Source organism: Lissotriton vulgaris, chromosome 5, assembly GCF_964263255.1.
Source record: "Lissotriton vulgaris chromosome 5, aLisVul1.2, whole genome shotgun sequence".
Classification (NCBI taxonomy): Eukaryota; Metazoa; Chordata; class Amphibia; order Caudata; family Salamandridae; genus Lissotriton; species Lissotriton vulgaris.
The window spans coordinates 75146762-75168637 of record NC_141693.1 but is presented as its reverse complement, the minus strand read 5'-3'; the positions used below and the strand labels follow the sequence as shown (position 1 = coordinate 75168637).

The 21876-nt window shown below is 47.5% G+C and overlaps 1 protein-coding gene across 1 annotated transcript in view; it reads right to left on the bottom strand.

Moving 5' to 3' along the window:
* LOC147710227 (E3 ubiquitin-protein ligase TRIM39-like) overlaps positions 1-21876 on the bottom strand; it is a 483044-nt gene that overhangs the window by 132846 nt on the left and 328322 nt on the right. Inside the window, exon 3 of the mRNA XM_086919956.1 lies at positions 17568-17798. Within this exon, the coding sequence (XP_086776082.1) occupies positions 17568-17798 (231 nt within the window). The remainder of the gene's footprint in view (positions 1-17567; positions 17799-21876) is intronic.

Genomic DNA, 21876 nt, shown 5'->3' with positions numbered 1-21876 from the left:
TGGAAGTGTGCCCAGGAGGAGGAGGTACAAGCAGAAGAGGTACTGGAAGTGTGCACAGGAGGAGGTATGAGAAGAAGAGGTACTGGAAGTGTGCCCAGGAGGAGTTATGAGCAGAAAAGGTACTTTAAGTGTGCCCAGGAGGAGGAGGTAGGAGCAGCAGAGGTACTGGAAGTATGTCGGGAGGAGGAGGTATGAGCAGAAGAGGTACAGGAAATGTGCCCAAGAGGAGGTATGAGAAGAAGAGGTACTGGAAGTGTGCCCAGGATGAGGTATGAGAAGGAGAGGTACCGGAAGTGTGCCCAGGAGGAGGTGGGAGTATAAGGTGTACTGGAAGTGTGCCCAGGAGGAGGAGGTATGGTCAGAAAAAGTACTGGAAGTGTGCCCAGGAGGAGGAGGTACAAGCAGAAGAGGTACTGGAAGTGTGCACAGGAGGAGGTATGAGAAGAAGAGGTACTGGAAGTGTGCCCAGGAGGAGTTATGAGCAGAAAAGGTACTTTAAGTGTGCCCAGGAGGAGGAGGTAGGAGCCGCAGAGGTACTGGAAGTATGTCGGGAGGAGGAGGTATGAGCAGAAGAGGTACTGGAAGTGGCCCAGGCAGAGGAGGTACGAGCAGAAGAGGTACTGGAAATGTACCCAGGAGGAGATATGAGCAGAAGAGGTACTGAAAGTGTGCCCAAGAGGAGGTATGAGAAGAAGAGGTAGTGGAAGTGTGCTCAGGATGAGGTATGAGAAGAAGAGGTACCAGAAGTGTGCCCAGGAGGATGTAGGAGTATAAGGTGTACTGGAAGTGTGCCCAGGAGGAGGAGGTATGGTCAGAAAAAGTACTGGAAGTGTGCCCAGGAGGAGAAGGTACAAGCAGAAGAGGTACTGGAAGTGTGCACAGGAGGAGGTATGAGAAGAAGAGGTACTGGAGGTGTTCCCAGGAGGAGGTGGTATGAGCAGAAAAGGTACTGGAAGTGTGCCCAGGAGGAGGTATGAGAAGAGGTACTGGAAGTGTGCCCAGAAGGAGGTAGGAGCAGAAGGGGTATTGGAAGTGTGCTCAGGAGGAGGGACGAGCAGAAGATGTACTGGAAGTTTGCCCAGACGGAGGTATGAAAGAAAGAGGTACTGGAAGTGTGCCCAGGAAGAGATATGAGGTGAGGAGGTTCTGGAAGTGTACCCAGGAGGAGGTATGAGAAGAAGAGGTACTGAAAGTGTGCCCAGGAGGAGGAGGTACAAGCAGAAGAGATACTGGAAGTGTGCCCAGGAGTAGGAAGTACAAGCAAAAGGTGTACTGGAAGGGTGTCCTGCAGGAGGAGGAAGTACTAGTAGAAGGGGCACCAGAAGAGTGCATGTAAGTGGAAGCCATCTAGGAAATGAGATCACAGCTGCCCAGGAAGAACAAAGAATTGTGACACCTCTTGTGCAGTTATGGACTTTTAAAGGATCTGCTTGTGTGAAGCTCCCGCCAATTACTGGAATAATTCATCCCAGAATGGGGTGAGCTGCTGGAGGGACGAGGCTGAGATGGGAGACCCTCTATTAAACTTTAAAGAAGAACCAGGCAAGAGCAAAGGATTTGGAGTACTGTACTCTTAATGGCAAGTCGCCTGTGACCCACAATAGGCGTGGCTAAATTACACGTTCATATCAGTATAAGGACTCAAACGCACTGTTTAGAGGGCGACACCAGGTTCACAGCTGACGAACGGAAAGGGGAAACATCCTTTACAACGCAACTTTTACCACGCAGTGCCTTTACGACGCACCTTTTACAACGCAAACCATTACAACGCATTACGCTGGGGGGCGCTCTAGGATAGGGAATAAGTTTAATTTCATATCCAACACCTTCCCTAGTGTCCACGGGGACTGGAGTTGGAATAGTAAATTAAACTATTCACTATCCAGCACCCCAAAGCGCTATGCGTTGTAAAGGTTTCCGTTGTAAAAACCGCGTTGTAAAGGCATGCGTGGTAAAAGCATGCGTTGTAATGTCATACATCCAATGGAAAGGGTCCTCATTAGAAATAGAGAATAACTCTAAGAGGGAATATAAACTATTAAAGAAATAATTATGAAGCACTTTCAGTTTGATGTTTACAACCGTGAAACCTTTGTGCGCTGTATAGGCTATTTTGATTCACAGCAAATGACTACACCTTACTGAACACACTCAGAGGACCAGCATTTGTGATATAATACTCTGTGACATCAGGGCTTTTAGGAAGGGCTGAACATAGAACTATTATAGTAATTCATGACCATCAATGGCGTAAATGGTGTTTTAGGTTAAATATGATTCAGAATGTGTTAAAGAAAAATATTTTTCAAGAAAACATTGAATTTTTTATATATAAAAAATATTGTTTGTTATTTATATGTTTCTCTGAAATTCAACGACCTGAGGGTACTGCTCCCCACATCTGTATATTATCTAATGATAGACAGTAGAGTTACTGACTTAGAGGGTAGTGGCACACACAGGACCACTATTATCTGATAACCCAAACAATTAGGACAGCTGGAGGTTAATCAACAGATCATGGGCCATCGTCCTCGACTGACACAAGAGGTTCATAAGCAAATGAGGAATCATCTTCCTGAATTTACACAAGAGGCTACATTAAATGGTCACAGAAAACCATCATAGACTGAATGTGATGTCTTATCACCGGGTCAGGGTCCATCATTCTAGCCTGAGAGAAGAGTGGTCCTCTCTCGTAAGAAGGATGAGCCTCACTTGGAATGTGGGTCTTACTGGTCCCATTTCATATCTCAACACTGGCACAAAACTATATGCCAAGCTACATTGGTGTTGGGCTTGAGTCCTAAATTGGTCACCTGGGGAAACAAAGGATTATAATCTATCATTTTCCTAAAAGCAGACATGGCAATTTAACATGTGTTTAGATTGACTGGTAAATTACATGTTTGAACCAGCATTGACAAGTCATGGTCATTATAAACTACTTCAACTTAGACTGTTTGAGAAATGTTTGTGAACCACAGTGTGATTCTCCCATGTCGCCCTTGAAGGGGTATTCTGGTTGTTCTCTTTCACCCTCGGAGGGATGTTCTCTGTCACCCTCATCCAGTGCCCGTTACATGGAGCGTTTTCTCAGGCTGTAAACTAATCAACCTATCTGAGCAGAGCATCACTGTTCAAGTGACAGCGTATGACCACAATAAGGAGGTTTATACCACTAAATCCACCCTAAAGCATACTGGTGTGGAATTCGATTTGCCGTTCAGGGTTTCACGATAATCCAGTTATAAATCAAATTTCTTTTGCTGCCGGGCAGCAATTTGCAGGCATGCATGTCGCACACCCTGTAATATAACCAAGGGTTACCTCTAATATAAAAATTTTCACTCTTCTTCAAATTAGAGAGTTTTCTTTGACAATCTCTATCTTTATCTCGGGTGAAACAAAACAAATCAGTGAGCTTGCTATTACCTATTCCAAATGCCTACTTATTTAGCTGTTCCCGCTTATTAAAGATCGGTGCATGCATACGTAATTGGTCACCTGCATCAGGAGAAAAGTAAGCTGGGGCGTAGTGGGACTAAGCAGAGCGCTACGGAGTTGAAAACAAACTCAGTGAAACTCTGTGTAGCTCCCACCCACCCTATTAACAATAAGTAAAAACTTTAAGAAACTGATGTAAAAGTAAAGAGAATGCCTTACCTTAGCTGCGGCTCCCCGGGGCTGCCCTCTTCCTCCTTCATCGCGTTCTTGGTCAAAATTGCACATGTTGGGTCATCCGCGCATGCACGCATGCGTGGGCGACCGTGCATGCACAGTATTGATCAAGAACGCGATGAAGAGGGCAGCCCGGGGACGCCGCCGCTAAGGTAAGGCGTTTTTCTTTACTTAAATCATTTTTTAAAGTTTTTACTTATTGTTAATAGGGTCGGTGGGTGGCGGGGCTGGCGAACTCCGCTCCGGAGTGTGCAGAGTTTTGCCTACTCCGTGTTCTCCGCGGAGTAGGCAAAACTCCGCCCACGATTGGAGAAAAGTAACTGCTTTATGACAGAAATATTTTCAAACTTCTTAGAACGGGAGGAATTTGTTTTTTTTCTCCAAATTCTCTAAGATGTTGGCTCAGCTTTTTTCACATTTTATTCCTTGGTGTCCTTATGCTAATTACTGTCATTGGAATTGCTTGGTGTGTTGCATTAACCTGTATATAACACTGTAAGAGGTCACTGTACATTCCACTATTTGTATTTTGAATTGAGCTTTCATCATCAAGTAGGACGATGTAAATTAGCCATCTCTGTATATTGTATGCGGCTCTCAGAGTACATGCGGTCACTGTGCATTGACCCAGCTAGGAGATAATGTGTGCCCCACTCATGCATTTAATGCTGAACACAAAATATGAATATTTCACTTCCTTCTTCTGTTTTATTTACCAAAGAGTATCTCCAACTGCTCGGACAGAGATGCCCCTATCAAGCCTGACAATACCAGGAGATCCACTAAACAAGCCAGTTGGAATACACCAGAACTCAGGATCATGAAACGCGTCAGCCAATACCTAGAAATACATGGGCACATCAGCAAAGATCCTACAGACCAAGGGCTAGATGTAGGTAATTCCTATTTACCTACTCTTAAATACCGAATTTTACCGAATCGGTATTTAAGAGTAGGTAAATAGGAAGGGGGCAGATGTAGGTAATTCTTATTTTAGAATGACCGAATCTGTAAGATTCGGTATTTACCGATTCGGTAAATACCGAATCGGTATTTCCTATTGATTCCTATGGGCCTTGAAGCCCATAGGAATCAATGGGAAATACTGATTCGGTATTTGCCGAATCGGTAAATACCGAATCCTGCAAGGGTGCAGGGGGTGTCACTTTGACACCCTCTAGCAGCCCAACTACAGGCTTGTGTGACATGTGGCACACATACATGCCCTAAGGGCATGTCCGTGTGTCACATGGCACAGGTGTGCATGCACAGATGTGCATGCACACCTGAATTCGGTATTTTACCACACACTAGGATTGTGTGGTAAAATACTGACTTTTAAGGGCCTGTGGCACTGATTACAGTGCCACCTACATCTTGATTTACAGAATCGGTAAATTTACCGATTAGGTATTTTGCCGATTCTGTAAATTTACTGAATCGGTAAATATACCGATTCTGTAAATAAAATGCCCCCTACATGCCAAATCCCAAATACCGGTCGGTAACGTCCGAAATCGGCCGTTACCGGCCGGTAATTGGCGACCTACATCTGGCCCTTAGTGCCTGAATGATTAAAGTGCCTAAGGGCCCGATGTAGGTAAATCTACATTTACCACTTCATAAATACCGAATCATACCGAATCGGTATTTATGAAGTGGTAAATTAGAGGGGGGGGAGATGTAGGTATTTCAGATTCGTTAAATACCGAATCGGTAAGATTCGGTATTTACCGATTCTGTAAATACCGATTCGGTATCCCCCATTGCTTCCTATGGGCCTTGAAGCCCATAGGAATCAATGGGCATTACCGAATCGGTAATTACCGATTCGGTAATTACCGATTTGTGCAAGGGTGCAGGGGGTGTCACTTTGACACCCTCTAGCACCCCCAAAACAGGCATGTGAGCCATGTGGCACACAGACATGCCCTAAGGGCATGTCTGTCTGTCACATGGCATAGGTGTGCATGCACACATGTGCATGCACACCTGGATTCGGTATTTTAACACCCAATTGGATTGGGTGTTAAAATACCAAATCTGAAGGGCCTGTTGGACAGAAAGTAGTCCCACCTACATCCCAAATTTAAAAATCGGTAAAATTACCGATTCGGTATTTTTGCGATTCGGTAATTTTACCGAATCAGTAAAATACCGAATCGGACAAAAAAAGGTCCCCTACATCTCAGTAGGCCAAATACCGGTGGGAAACGGCCGAAATCGGCCGTTTCCGACCGGTATTTGATACCTACATCGGGCCCCAAGTCACCTTCTCGTCAGCCATCAACAAATACCATCAATGCCTTAAAGATAAGAAAAGATGCGCCACCATGGACTGCATCAAAGCCAGTTTCAACCACAACAAGGAACTCTTTGGGGGGGCGGAGCTAGCTCGGGAGCGTAATGGCCGCCTGAATCCAGAGCTCCGTGTAGCCATCCGACGATCCTGGAATTATCCTTCAACTAAGGCGGTGCTTCAGGATTCCGACAAGCCCCCGCGGTGCCAAAGGGGATCCGGAGGCGAAAGGGACAATCCCCCCCTGCAGGAACGACTGCAGGAGCGAGTATATCCCCGGTGTATAGTGCTATCGGCGGCCGGGCTGAGTCATAGGACGTGCAGCGCTCTGAAGTCCTTGGCCCTGAGGGGGGAGGGGCCACTTGTCGAACGCACCCGACGGGAGCAACGAGAACCACAGAGGAGAGGGGCGCGGGACATCTGATGAGTGGTGCGGCAGAGGAGAGGCTGCTGGCGGACACTCGATAGAGTCAATGCGGAGGAGGAGAGAGTTGAGCCCCTTGTGACGTGGAGCGGAACGTTGCACCCCGGGTACATTGGCTGGAAGCTGCATAGTGCGCCGGGGAGGACGCGAAAGCCGATCACCTGTGGCCTCGCACCCCCTGGGGGACGATTAGTGACAGAGCGGGGAGGCAAGGGTCCATTCACGGCCCTCCACGCCTAGCATACCTGCACAGCAGACCAGATAGGGGAAGAGTGCCTAGTCTTGCGAGTGACCTTATTCTCCCGTCGTGGACCTAGTAAATAGCTGGGTGAAGCCTGCCAGACGCACCTGCACCAGCTGTGTGGTCGGGCTGGGCAGGTGAAGGCATGAGTGGTTAAGACATTCCCATTCAGCTGCAGGACTTTGTGGGGGCAGTGAGACGAGCTACAAGAGAACAGTGATTGCAGGACGCGAGGAGTTTCCCTAGAGGATCTGTGAGGCCAGCATTGGAGTGGCGTCTACCTTTTAACAGACAGGGGAACGGAAGCGGTTGTACCCTGTTAGTTTGTGGCGGGCATCTACGGCCAAAATGGGCAAAGGGGATAAAACTCAAACTAAGCTGGCATTTGAGCAAAAAGATCCAAATTGCAGGACCCTGGCCCTGGCAGGAGTGCTGGGGCGCTGCCACCCATGCAGGATGACTCCGAAGAAGATATACGATACATCCTCAAATCCATGGAACATTCACTACAGAGCGGCATAACCAATTTGGGTACTAAGATGGACTCTTTAGCCTATAGAATGGACAGAATGGCGGAGCGCCTAGATAAGCACGCCGAAGGTTTGGATATGTCCGACAGACGCCTGACGGAGGTCGAAGAGGCACACACTACGCTGGATTCTGATCATAAACAACTTGGAAAGGTTATACGTATCCTGCAGGAGAAGATGGCAGACATAGAAGCGCGTTCCCGGCGCTGCAACCTGCGAATCGTAGGCCTTCCAGAATCGACAGCCACAGGCAATATGGAACAATTCATTGAAAAATTACTAGTACAGCTGTTGGGGGACGACGTCTTCTCGGCAATGTTCGTGGTGGAGAGAGCACACAGGGCTCTGGGGCCTTGGCCGCCGCCGGGAGCTGCCCTGCGCCCGATCATTGCTAAACTGCTTAACTATCGCGATCGGGATGCGGCCGTTGGTGTTGCCCGAGACAAGAAGACTTTGAGGTATGAGGGGTCGGAACTCTCTTTGTACCCAGATTTCACTGCTAGAGTACAGGAGGCCCGTAGACACTTTCTGCCACTGAAGAGGCAGCTCAGAGAGATGGAGGTGGACTATGCCATGTTATATCCTGAGAAACTACATGTAAATCGGCAGGGGAATTCGCACAGCTTTACGGACCCTAAATTCCTGCAACAAGCTATTAAGAACTGGGCGAAAGAGCGGAAGAACAGTCCGGGACGAGGACAGCAGGCTACGCTGGAGGAACAGGACTAATAGTTGCAATAGACGCTGTTGGGTAATGTGAGGATATTAAAGCTGCGCTGAGGGGGCACTATGTTACCAGGTAGGAGAGATAAAAGAAGTAATCAATGTGATGCCTGCTTAAGATGTGTAATTTACGGTCCAGTGACTTGTGAGTTAGAGGAGACTTTGAATATTAGCAGTAGTCGCTGGGTGTTGGTTGGGATTGCCCCATGTCAATGGAATTAACGCAGAGGTGCTGGGCCAGGGGAGTTGGGGGGAGAGGGGGGTAGTCAAAAGGGACAGTAAGTTGGGATTGTTCTTTAGCAATATATTATGGGGGTGTGTATATTGACCTGAGGGGATTTGACGCTCTATAGTTTAAGTTGGAAATATGTTTTGAATGGGACACAAGGGCAGGGCCAGTTCCTTTGATTGTTGGTACTTATTGGAGTAGGGAACGTTGGGCAACCTCCGCTCACATGTGCCTTGCACTGTTGCTGTTTTTTCACTGGAAGGGAATTGGGACAGGGGGGGTGCAGGGGGGTGGGAACAGGGGTTTGACTTACTTGCGGCCAAGTTGGGGGAGGTCTGCTTTGGGAGGGGGGTAGCGGAGGGGAGGGGTAGGTGGGTTGAGGGGGGCTGTTATAGCTGTTGGGTGTTTTTTAAGAGTAAGCTACATGGCACGTCAATGCACACATTTGCCCACTTCTCAATAAGCATTGTTTACTTGGAGTATGGTACGTGATTAACAGGAGGAGCGGGAGTGAGGGAGGGAGATACGGACATTGACATGGAATGTTAGAGGTCTAAACGATCACCGTAAGCTCAGGAAAGTGTTGAGTTATCTTAATAGGCAGAATATAGATCTGGCTCTCTTGCAGGAGACACATCTGCTAAAAATGAGCCCCATGTTGAGACATAGGGGGTTGGATGGTAATGTTAACGCAGCAGGGTTTACCACGCATGCCTGAGGGGTACTGAATTGGGTCAACCCGAGGTCATCCCTTTAAACTTACGCTGCTCAGAGAGGACCCTGCGGGTCGATATGTCATGTCTAAATGTATGGGTCAGGGACTAGACCTGCTGGTGGCAAACATCTATGGTCCTAACTTTGACTGCCCTGAGTTTTTTGGAGACATAGCCCGGATCACTGCGCAAGGCGGGAGATTAAGATACTATGGGGGGTCGGGGGGATTTTAACTTAGTGAAACACCCAGACATGGACAGATCGGCGGGCCCGGCTAGGAGTCCGACGGCAGCAGCAAGGAAGCTGGAGGAGGTTATGATACGTTTGGATGTGTGTGACGTGTGGCGGGTGAAAAACGGAGGGAAAGGGGGTTACATGCACTACTCAGCATATCACAACATACACACTCGAATAGATTAATAGATGGCTTCCACTGATCTAATTATTAGGGTACGACACTGCTCTGCATTGCCGCTCACACTATCGGATCACTTTCCCCTATTGTCGGTATTGGAGCGCCCGGGAAGGCGAATACCGCCTTTTACGTGGAAATTCCCTCCTTACTCCTTACTGGATCCGATGTTCAGAGAGGAGATGGCAGAGGCCATCGATACCTTTTTTGAAGCAAACGCTTGCTCAGTTGATAGTTACCAAACTGTTTGGGAGGCGTTTAAGGCATACATCCGGGGGGTTGCGATGGCTAAACATTCAGGAGTGCTTAGGACTCTTCGTAGAACTTTAGCTGATCTGGAAGGGAAGTTAAAACGCCTAGAACAAAGGCGACTTGCTGAGGGGGATGAATTTCTAGATAATGAAATTAAGTTGGTACTGGAGGAATGCCATGCGGCTGCTGATAGTGAGGTGAAGCACATGGGGAAATATGCCACGGCGCGTGTGTATGGGGAGGGAGAGAGACCGGGATTGGTACTGGCACGACTAATGAAGGCGAGGCGCGGTAAGACTCAAATTACTGAGATCAAGGCGGAAAGTGGGGAGCTATTGACTAAGGAGTCAGAGGTAGCAGAACGTTTTCGACAGTACTATGCAGAGCTGTATAGCTCCAGGTCGGCAGGGTCGGATGACCAGATTGCTGAGTATTGCGGCTTCGCTTTCTCCCAAACTCGCATAGGGAACTCTTCATGCAACCGATTGAGAGAGATGAGATAATTGAGGCAATAGGTGGCATGAGAGCTGGTAGTGCTCCAGGGACGGATGGTTTGATCGCTGCGTTCTATAAGACTTTTTGGAGCAACTGCTGCCACACCTCGCAGCCCTGTTTGAAGATATGTGTACCATGGGTACGGCACCAGCATCCATGTGGAAGGCCATGCTGGTGGCCATCCCTAAGCTGGGTAAGACTCTGGACGAGTGCTGATCGTTCCGCTCCCTGTTTCTGCTTAATGTAGACATTAAAATATTTTCGAAAATATTGGCCACTAGGCTTGCTTTGATGCCACACATTCTGGTTGCCCCGGAGCAGGCGGGATTCATCCCTGCCAGGAACTTAACTTATAACATTTGTGCAGTATTTGGCGCGATGCAACATGTTAATCAGGAAAACAAAGCGGGAGCTGTTTCTCTTGATATGGAAAAAGCATTTGATTCTGTGGAGTGGCTATTTTTTAAGCAAGTGTTGACTAGAATGGGGCTTGGGGGGGGTATTTTTACAGTTGTTGGGTACTCTATATTACAAACCCACAGCTCGAGTGCGGATTGGCGACCTGGTCACAGCCCCCTTTAATATTACCAGGGGCACCAGACAAGGATGCCCATTGTCCCTCTTGCTGTATGCTCTGGTGGCGGAGCCATTGGCTTGTGCTTTGAGGGAGTTTCATGGGAACAAAGGTATCAGATTCCCGACGTATAAAATAATAGTGTCACCATATGCGGATGACACGCTTTTTTACGTGAGGGATCAGGAGACTAACTTGGCCCCAGTTATCAGGGAGGTGGTCCGATTTGGCACGCTGTCTGGACTTCAGGTTAACTGGGAGAAATCTCTAGTATTCCCACTTACACCAGTTACTTGCGAATTTGAGATGGAATATCCGTTGCAGTGGACGACCGACTCTGTAAGATACCTGGGCATTAGACTGCACACAGACTCTGATATAGTTTTTAGAGAAAATTATGGCGTGGCTATTTCAAGACTGGAGGATGAAGTTGAGCTATGGTGTCGTCTGCCATTGTCCTTGATGGGGCGTATCTCTATTATGAAAATGGTTGTCCTGCTTAGATTGTTGTTCCTCTTAACAAATATTCCCTTGGTGCTTCCGCGCACTTTTTTTCTCCGACTCAGGCAATTAATGATAAAATTGGCATGGGCGGGTAAGCAAGCTAGGGTACAGTAGGGTGTGCTTACACTGCCATATCAACTGGGGGTTTAGGCGCTCCAGATTTTGAACTATATTACAGGGCGGCTCAAGGTGCACAGTTGCATGCTTGGATACATGGTGGCACCGACGTCCCTTTCCTGCGGATGGATAGACTCTTTGCTGAGCCAATACCTCTGCCAGCAATAATAACGGAACCTGTAGACCGCAGGACGGGTATAATAGATTAATTGAACACTACTAGGCACGCGTGGAACTGGCTGCTACAGAATCAAGCGGGCGCATTATTGTATTCTCCAGCTATGTCACTAGAGTGGATGAGATGGCTGGGGCCATGTATGGAGCGAGGCGTTATTACGGCATTGCAAGACATGAACATGAAGGTAGCAGGAGACTTATTTTGTGACGAGAGATGAGATAATTGAGGCAATAGGTGGCATGAGAGCTGGTAGTGCTCCAGGGACGGATGGTTTGATCGCTGCGTTCTATAAGACTTTTTGGAGCAACTGCTGCCACACCTCGCAGCCCTGTTTGAAGATATGTGTACCATGGGTACGGCACCAGCATCCATGTGGAAGGCCATGCTGGTGGCCATCCCTAAGCTGGGTAAGACTGCACAGTCGGTTTGTACTTTGGAGCAGGCAACTAGTGCGCTGGAGGGTGTCTCGCTTCTGACTAGTTTTCAATTCCATTGGGTGAGGAATGCTCTTAGGGCACAATTAGGCGATAGTTTGAAAGAACCACCAGAGATTCCGGAATTGTCGCATGTTATCAAGAGCACTTCTCCCAGGAAAATGATAACGGCTATTTATAAGATAGCACTGTCTCATAGGACACATAAGTAAACTGCAGCTAGACTTGCATGGCAACGTGATTTAGATGTTCAATTGGACGATGATCGGTGGGTATATTGCTGTACGGCTACTAAAAAAGTGTCACTACACGGTAGACATAGGTTGGTTCATTTCAAATATCTTAATAGAATATATTATACTCCTGAACGATTGTGTAGATACGGCCTGCGTGACGACGCAAGGTGTGAAAGATGCTGCTCACCGGATGCGGACTTCCTTCATCTTGCATGGCTATGTCCGGGAGTCTATTCCTTTTGGGAAAGTGTATTTGTGGAGTTAGGCAAGGTGGTAGAGGCCGACCTTATGCCAGATCCGATGCTGGCCTTGCTGGAAGGAGCTGCCTAGAGCAGTGCGCAGACTAGTAGATATGGGGTTGCTTATAGCCAAAAGGCGTGTAGCTCTATGTTGGATGAGAGGGCCGGCCCCAAAGCTGCGACAGTGGATGCAAGATCTGATGTACTGTTCCTCGCAATCGGAGCCTTATAGTGAGTTGCTGCCTCCCAGTAGCAGACCAAAGAATTTTTGGGGTCTGTATATTACCTATGTGCAGAATGCTGAAAGGGCGGCAGCAGAGGCTGTAGAAGAGGAATGTGATGGTGGAGCTCAGAGCGTGAATGAACCAGCTGCTATTGGTTGAGGCCTGGAGGAACTGAACGCACTACTGTGGAATGGGAGGTGGTTAGTGTGCAAGTTAATAGCACAGTAAGTGCGCTGTTGGGGAGCTTGTAATAGCTGACTCCAAGAGACCGGGTTTATCATCGAACAGGTGCGCAATGAGAATGTTAAAGGAATGTACACTAGGGGTCTATACTTTTTTATACACGGTCCGGGGTGCGGGTTGTCGTTGTTCAAAAGCAATATCTTTTCTGTGCCTTGTAGTATACGCTTTACAAAAAGGGGGTGGTGATGAACAGAGTGTCTGAGTTAAACAGACCACTCTTACCCAGTCCAAAGATCAGGGCTTGATCCATCACCGTTATTTATCTCACTGCCCCATCCCAGCTCAGAACCTGGCTATATGCAAATCAGTCTGTCCCTGGCCCAGTGCATCATGGGAACAGGGCAGACTAAACTACCAAGCCAATTCTTCACCAGAAAGGAGACAAGCTACCGGGGACCGGTTTCTGGCATTTCAGCCTTCTTCGGCCCGGCTTGCTTGAATCCTGATGGAGCAGTGAGAAAGGGACTCATGTCTGAGTATACCCTGCCACACCTATAGTGGCCAAAAACGATTTACAAAAAGGGGGTGGTGATGAACAGAGTGTCTGAGTTAAACAGACCACTCTTACCCAGTCCAAAGATCAGGGCTTGATCCATCACCGTTATTTATCTCACTGCCCCATCCCAGCTCAGAACCTGGCTATATGCAAATCAGTCTGTCCCTGGCCCAGTGCATCATGGGAACAGGGCAGACTAAACTACCAAGCCAATTCTTCACCAGAAAGGAGACAAGCTACCGGGGACCGGTTTCTGGCATTTCAGCCTTCTTCGGCCCGGCTTGCTTGAATCCTGATGGAGCAGTGAGAAAGGGACTTATGTCTGAGTATACCCTGCCACACCTATAGTGGCCAAAAACGATTTACAAAAAGGGGGTGGTGATGAACAGAGTGTCTGAGTTAAACAGACCACTCTTACCCAGTCCAAAGATCAGGGCTTGATCCATCACCGTTATTTATCTCACTGCCCCATCCCAGCTCAGAACCTGGCTATATGCAAATCAGTCTGTCCCTGGCCCAGTGCATCATGGGAACAGGGCAGACTAAACTACCAAGCCAATTCTTCACCAGAAAGGAGACAAGCTACCGGGGACCGGTTTCTGGCATTTCAGCCTTCTTCGGCCCGGCTTGCTTGAATCCTGATGGAGCAGTGAGAAAGGGACTCATGTCTGAGTATACCCTGCCACACCTATAGTGGCCAAAAACGATTTACAAAAAGGGGGTGGTGATGAACAGAGTGTCTGAGTTAAACAGACCACTCTTACCCAGTCCAAAGATCAGGGCTTGATCCATCACCGTTATTTATCTCACTGCCCCATCCCAGCTCAGAACCTGGCTATATGCAAATCAGTCTGTCCCTGGCCCAGTGCATCATGGGAACAGGGCAGACTAAACTACCAAGCCAATTCTTCACCAGAAAGGAGACAAGCTACCGGGGACCGGTTTCTGGCATTTCAGCCTTCTTCGGCCCGGCTTGCTTGAATCCTGATGGAGCAGTGAGAAAGGGACTCATGTCTGAGTATACCCTGCCACACCTATAGTGGCCAAAAACGATTTACAAAAAGGGGGTGGTGATGAACAGAGTGTCTGAGTTAAACAGACCACTCTTACCCAGTCCAAAGATCAGGGCTTGATCCATCACCGTTATTTATCTCACTGCCCCATCCCAGCTCAGAACCTGGCTATATGCAAATCAGTCTGTCCCTGGCCCAGTGCATCATGGGAACAGGGCAGACTAAACTACCAAGCCAATTCTTCACCAGAAAGGAGACAAGCTACCGGGGACCGGTTTCTGGCATTTCAGCCTTCTTCGGCCCGGCTTGCTTGAATCCTGATGGAGCAGTGAGAAAGGGACTCATGTGTGAGTATACCACCCTAAGCGTGGAAGGGTATGCTCAGATGTGAGTCCCTTGCTCATTGCACCATCAGGATTCAAGCAAGCCGGGCCGAAGAGGCTGAAATGCCAGAAACCGGTCCCCGGTAGCTTGTTTCCTTCCCAGTGTAAGAATTGGCTTTTGTAGTTTGGTTTGCCCTGTTCCCATCATGCACTGGGACAGGAACAGACTTATTTGCATACAGCCAGGTTCTGAAACTGGGATGGTGCAGTGAGCTAAAAAACGGTGTTGGATCTAGCCCTGATCTCTTGACTGGGTGAGAGTATTCTGTTTAATTCAGAGACTCTGTCCCTCACCACCCCTTGTTGTAAATATTTTTGTCCACCCTAAGCGTGGAAGGGTATGCTCAGATGTGAGTCCCTTGCTCATTGCACCATCAGGATTCAAGCAAGCCGGGCCGAAGAGGCTGAAATGCCAGAAACCGGTCCCCGGTAGCTTGTTTCCTTCCCAGTGTAAGAATTGGCTTTTGTAGTTTGGTTTGCCCTGTTCCCATCATGCACTGGGACAGGAACAGACTAATTTGCATACAGCCAGGTTCTGAAACTGGGATGGTGCAGTGAGCTAAAAAACGGTGTTGGATCTAGCCCTGATCTCTTGACTGGGTGAGAGTATTCTGGTTAATTCAGAGACTCTGTCCCTCACCACCCCTTGTTGTAAATATTTTTGTCCACCCTAAGCGTGGAAGGGTATGCTCAGATGTGAGTCCCTTGCTCATTGCACCATCAGGATTCAAGCAAGCCGGGCCGAAGAGGCTGAAATGCCAGAAACCGGTCCCCGGTAGCTTGTTTCCTTCCCAGTGTAAGAATTGGCTTTTGTAGTTTGGTTTGCCCTGTTCCCATCATGCACTGGGACAGGAACAGACTAATTTGCATACAGCCAGGTTCTGAAACTGGGATGGTGCAGTGAGCTAAAAAACGGTGTTGGATCTAGCCCTGATCTCTTGACTGGGTGAGAGTATTCTGTTTAATTCAGAGACTCTGTCCCTCACCACCCCTTGTTGTAGTATACGCGCCGCCTGCCCGACTTGGGTTGTTGGCTAAATGGCTGTGTACCATGATTTAGTAAGTGGGCTAAATGTATGCTGTTTATAAGGACTGTATTACTATGATGGGCTGTGTGGCTGTTAATAACAGCAATAAAAATGTTTAATAAAAAACTCGTTGACATCGCCAGAGAGCACTCCCTTCAGCCACCGAGAACACCATCTCCCTTCCAAGGAAATCCGCAACACCCTGGCTGACAACTTCCACAACAAGATATCCACCATCTACAGCAACTTCGAACCTCAACCCACAGACCTATACAGCCTCCTCATGACAACTGACGCAACACACAACCCTCCGCTCACCGTACGGAAACTGCTCACCACACAGAGCACCACAGCCATCACTCTGGAGCACCCACAGACCTTTGCCCCCACTACCTCTTCAACCTTGAGAGCAAAGAAAGCAGCTGCAAACTCACCTCCATTCTCAAAGCATTCATCACAACAGCCACCTATACCGATCAATAGAAACATGCAGAGTTCAGTCCCGTCCTCAATAAACCCTCTGCCCACCCAAGAGAACTCAAGAACTCCCACCCCATCTCTCTGCTCCCCAACACAGCCAAAATCCTTGAGAAGGTGATCAATCACCAACTCACCGAACACCAGGAGAGCAACAATCCACTGAGCACCTCCGAAACCAGATTCAACCCCAACCACAGCACGGAGACTGCCCTGATCGCCGCCACTGATGACGTCAGGTCTATCCTCGACTGCGGGGAGACAGGAGCCCTAAATGTACTCGACCTCTAAGCAGCGTTCAACACTGTATCATACCACACCCACATCAAAAGACTCAAATGGATCACATCCTTCCTCACAGGATGAACCCAAACGCTCCACCAACCACCATTCACTTCGGAACCCAAGAGCATCATCTACGGTGTCCCTCAAGGCAGATCAAGCAGCCACACACTGTTCAACACATATATTGGCTGACATCGTCGGAACTCATGGCTGCAACATCATATCCTATACAAATGACACCCAGATCATCCTCTCACTCACAGAAGACTCCTCCTCCACCAGGACCAACTTCCAAAACTGCATGACGAGCATCGCCGACTGGATGAAGACCAGCTGCATGAAGCTCAACACTGACAAGACAGAAGTGCTAAATTTTGGCAACAGCTCCTTCGTGTGGAACCACACCTGATGGCCCTCTGAACTCAGACCCACAATGACAGACCATGTCTGCATCCTCAGGATTATACTGGACAGCTAACTCACCATGAAACGCGGAGATCAAAGCAGTCTCCTCTGCCTGATTCCTCAACCTTCACATGCTCCGAAAGATCTTCAGATGGCTCAGAGTCAACACCAGGAAAGCCGTCACTCAAGCACCGGTCACCAGCTAGCGGAAATACGTCTTTGCGCTCTATGCAGGACTCACCACCCACATCCTTGAGAGACTCCAGACAATACAAAACTCAGCTGCTAGACTTATCTTGGACCTCGCTGGGAGGAACCACATCATCCCCCACCTCTGGAACCTCCATTGGCTCTCCATCCAGAAAATATGCCAATTCAAGATGATGATGGAAGCCAACAAGGCTATCCACAACCATTGACCAGTATACATCAGCCACCACCTGAACTTCCACCAACCCTCCAGACACCTACCCTTCACCTCCCTCGCCCTCGCTCACACTCTCTGCATCCGCGTTAGCAACAGTGGAGGATGTTCCTTCTCCTACCTCACTGCCAAGCCTTGAAACAACCTCTCCCTCCACCTCCGAACATCATCCTCTTTCCCTGAATTCAGAAAAGGACTCAAGACATGGCTTTTCAACTGATCCCATTAAGAACCCAGCGCATGGATACCCTCAAGGATGATTAGCCGTGCTCTACAAATCCAAGTTGATTGGTTGATAGCTCACCTTCAGGAGTTCCCATGCTGGCTCCTCACACTTCTTTTCTATTGCCGTTATAAGGGCATTGAGAGAGGTGATTTGATTGGACAGTCTGGTGATATTTGCATTTTCCACCATGGTGATTTTCTTCTCCATCTCCTCCAGTTTTTCACGGAGTGTTTGCTCATTTTCTTTCAGGAGTTGCCGCAGTTTTTCAAACTCAGATTCAATTTTCTTCTTCTCAGTTCTTAACTTGTCCTGTCAAATAAAAAAACAAAAGCTGTTTAGACAGTAAAAAGCTTCCTACAAGCCGTTCCTTTCGTGGAAGTTCAGGGGGAGGGTGGACGGGTTGATAGCTTCTTTAAAAAATCAGAACACTAGCGTTCTTCTCCCAATTTCTGAACTGCTGCCTCTTACTATCTTCCCTTCTACTGTCTTCTGTCCTACTCCCACTCCTGCCGTCCTCTTATCCTCAGCACCTCACAAACTGTGGAGAGGTCAGAATTTGTGAAGCTGCAGAGAAGCTCAATCCATGGAGAGAGCACAAGGGAGAAACTTACCTGTAGGCAGAGGCAGTCAAAGACCCAGAGACAGACTGAGTGGGTGAGACTGGCTGAAGTCAATCTTGAGTCAATGTCATGGACATAAAAGAATAAATGGGGAGGGGGGCAGAAAGTTTAAGCACTTGAGGTGAAAGAGAGGATATCTGTGGTGTACAGGCTGCCCCAGTGTTGACAGAACACCCCCCCCCTCCAGAAGGAGACGCTGAGGGAGTATCCTACTATGATCCTCATTCAGAGTGAGGGGGAGTCAATGATGTGGTAATGACATATTTAAAATCATGAATACATTCTGTGTATTCTGTTATTGAATGGAGAATTACCAGATAAATCATAACTGTACTGGTTTCTGCAGGTAATTCACAAATTCAAATTCCTATAGAAGTTGGGTGAAGAGGTTGGTTAGATATCTTGTCCTATCCTAAGACAGGAGGCTATGTGTTACCAGATGAGGTATGCCACAGTGTGGCTTAGAGCAGGAGCCTGTGAGTTATAAGGTGAGGTATGTCACACTGTGGCTTTGAGCAGGAGCCTGTGTGTTATCAGGTGAGGTTTGTCACACTGTGGCTTAGAGCAGGAGCCTGTGTGTTATCAGGTGAGGTATGTCACACTGAAGCTTAGAGCAGGAGCCTGTGAGTTATTAGGTGAGGAACGTCACACTGTGGCTTAGAGCAGGAGCCTGTGTGTTATCAGGTGAGGTACCCCACACTGTAGCTTAGAGGAGGAGCCTGTGTGTTATCAGGTGAGGTATGTCACACTGTGGCTTAGAGCAGGAGCCTGTGTGTTATTAGGTGAGGTATGTCACACTGTAGCTTTGAGCAGGAGCCTGTGTGTTATCAGGTGAGGTATGTCACACAGTGGCTTAGATTAGGAGCCTGGTGTTATCAGGTGAGGTATTTCACACTGTAGTTTATTGTAGGATCATGTGTGTTTTCATGTGAGGTGTGTCACACTGTAGCTTGTAGCAGGAGCCTGTGTGTTATTAGGTGAAGTATTTCACACTGTAGTTTATTGTAGGATCATATGTGTTATCATGTGCGGTGTCTCACACTGTAGCTTGGTTGTAAGGAAAGACAAGGGAGCCCTACTCACAGTGGAACCAGGTTAATGAAGTATTATAAGAAAAACAATGGTTCCTGTGGAATAGATACTCAATAATACTTTTTTGAGAACAAAGCGAAAATCGCGTATAAAAATAGGGGCTATGTGAGATGTCAGATAGAAAGAAATGCAGATACACTGATGTGTTTGTTCAATAAATTGTATTCAGATATCATATATAAAGTTATGATGAATAATTTCATACATATAATGACAAGTATTTACAGTTGTATAAAGTGTCCCAAGTGAAAACTATGAACCAAAGCATTAGGATAACATTTGTGAAAAAGTTTTTTTGTGCAAGGTTTCAAATAGATTTTTGTTCATAAAAGCGACCACTTTCTTTCATCATATTGCATAACATCTATACAATCATAGAGTGCTAGAGTGCAGATTGGGAGCCATTTTTGCACCAAATCTGGTAAACATACATGGCCCACATAGAACAAACACTCATCCTGAGCAATAACAACCCTCAACAAGCCAACATTAAATGTTGGCACAGATACTTGGACGACATTTTCTTGATCTGGGCAGGAAGTGAAAAGGACTTCCAAGATTTTGTACTATACCTGAACACAGTGCAACCACATCTAACTTTCACTTCTACCTTGGATAGATCCATCATAGCTTTTTTAAGCTTGAACATCACACATAAGGAAGGCAAAATCTACACCATCCTACATAGGAAACCAACTATCCTATAAAAGTCAGCATCCTAGAGCACTTAGGGATGGCTTTCCCTTCGGGAAATTTCTACGCATCCGTAGGAGATGTTCTTTATAAGAGGTCTACATGCGGGAAGCTGAGATTCTGAAATCAAAACTACTATCCAGGGGCTATCCAAATAGACTGGTTAACAAGCATTTACAATGCAATGGTCTCGGCATTATTAAAGGTAGAGCTATTGGCATTGCTCATGACATTTTTTTGCATTAATAAATGGTATTGTCATTTACAATGGCAATAGGTGAGCATTAGAGAGTAGTAGAGAGTATTCGCGGACACAGAGCCACACACACACAGAGCCCCACACACACACACAGAGCCCCCCCACACACACAGAGCACCCCCCCCAAACACACACAGAGCCCCACACACACACACAGAGCCCCACACACACACTCAGAGCCCCACACACACACACAGAGCCCCACACACAGAGCCTCACATGCAAACAGAGCCCTACACGCGCACACAGAGCCCCACACGCACAAACAGAGCCCCACACGCACAAACAGAGCCCCACACAGAGCGCCACTCACACAGAGCCACCCACATACACAGTCGCACACACACACACAGAGTCACACACACACACAGAGTCACACACACAGAGTCACACACACACACAGAGCCACACATACACACACAGGGTCACACGCACACAGAGAGCCACACACACACACAGAGCCACACACACACACACACAGAGCCACACACACACAGAGCCACACACACACAGAGCCCCCCCCCCACACACACACACAGTCACACACACACAGAGGGCAAGAAAAACGAGAGAGCAGAGGGCAAGAAAAACGAGAGAGCAGAGGGCAAGAAAAATGAGCGAGCAGAGGGCAATACAAACTAGTGAACAGAGGGCAAGAAAAATTAGTGAACAGAGGGCAAGAAAAACGAGAGAGCAGAGAGCAAGAAAAACGAGTGAACAGAGGGCAAGAAAAACGAGGTAACAGAGGGCAAGAAAAACGAGAGAGCAGAGGGCAAGAAAAACAAGGTAATAGAGGGCAAGAAAAACGAGTGAACAGATGGCAAGAAAGACGAGGTAAGAGGGCAAGAAAAACGAGAGAGCAGAGGGCAAGAAAAACGAGCAAACAGAGGGCAAAAAAACGAGTGAACAGAGGGTAAGAAAAACGAGTGAACAGAGGGCAAGAAAAATGAGTGAACAGAGAGCAAGAATGACCACCAAATAAATCCCAAGAGTTCAAATATTTTTTTTACAAATTGTATGTTTAATGTTGCACCAATAATTGCGAGAAAACGGAAACGATGGTAGAACATTTATCTCTAAATTGGCTGGAATGTCAAAACTACAAATTGTGACATGTTATTCCCAAATCACGGTATTATGGCAAAAAAATCCAACATTCTCTAAATGACCCATTAGTGGCGCGATGCACGTTTATTCCTAATGGAAAAGCAAAGCTCCATTGTAGATAAACTCCCAAGAATGCATTCCTTCACGCTGCTGGTGTTGCTTCCACTGATGCTGTAAACGCATTCTTTTAAGTCTCTTGTGCTATTTTTTTCCTGTTGCTCGACACCACTCGGTGCTTAATAAAAGATCTGCAATATTACTGAGTACCTCGGCCCGTAGTTACTGACACAGGAGGCATTGATGCCAGAGGGTCAGTGGGGGTGGGGGAATATCAGGGAATATAAATGGTATCCTCTGGGTCCCCTGAGAAAACAGGAACTACGAGGAGGAATGCGTAATTTGCGACTCAGTTTTCCCTGGTATTTCACCTTATGCTCCGCCTGCTCTCAAGAGAAAGAGTGTTCCCTGAGTGAAACACTGCAGGGCAGTGGAGTTACCATGGATTACATAATCTCGATACAGGATTAAAGGGGACCTTAGAATGAAACCCTAATCCCTGAAATATGCGTTGCACACCGTTTCAGAGAGAGGAAGGGGTGAAGAGGTTAAGCACCGA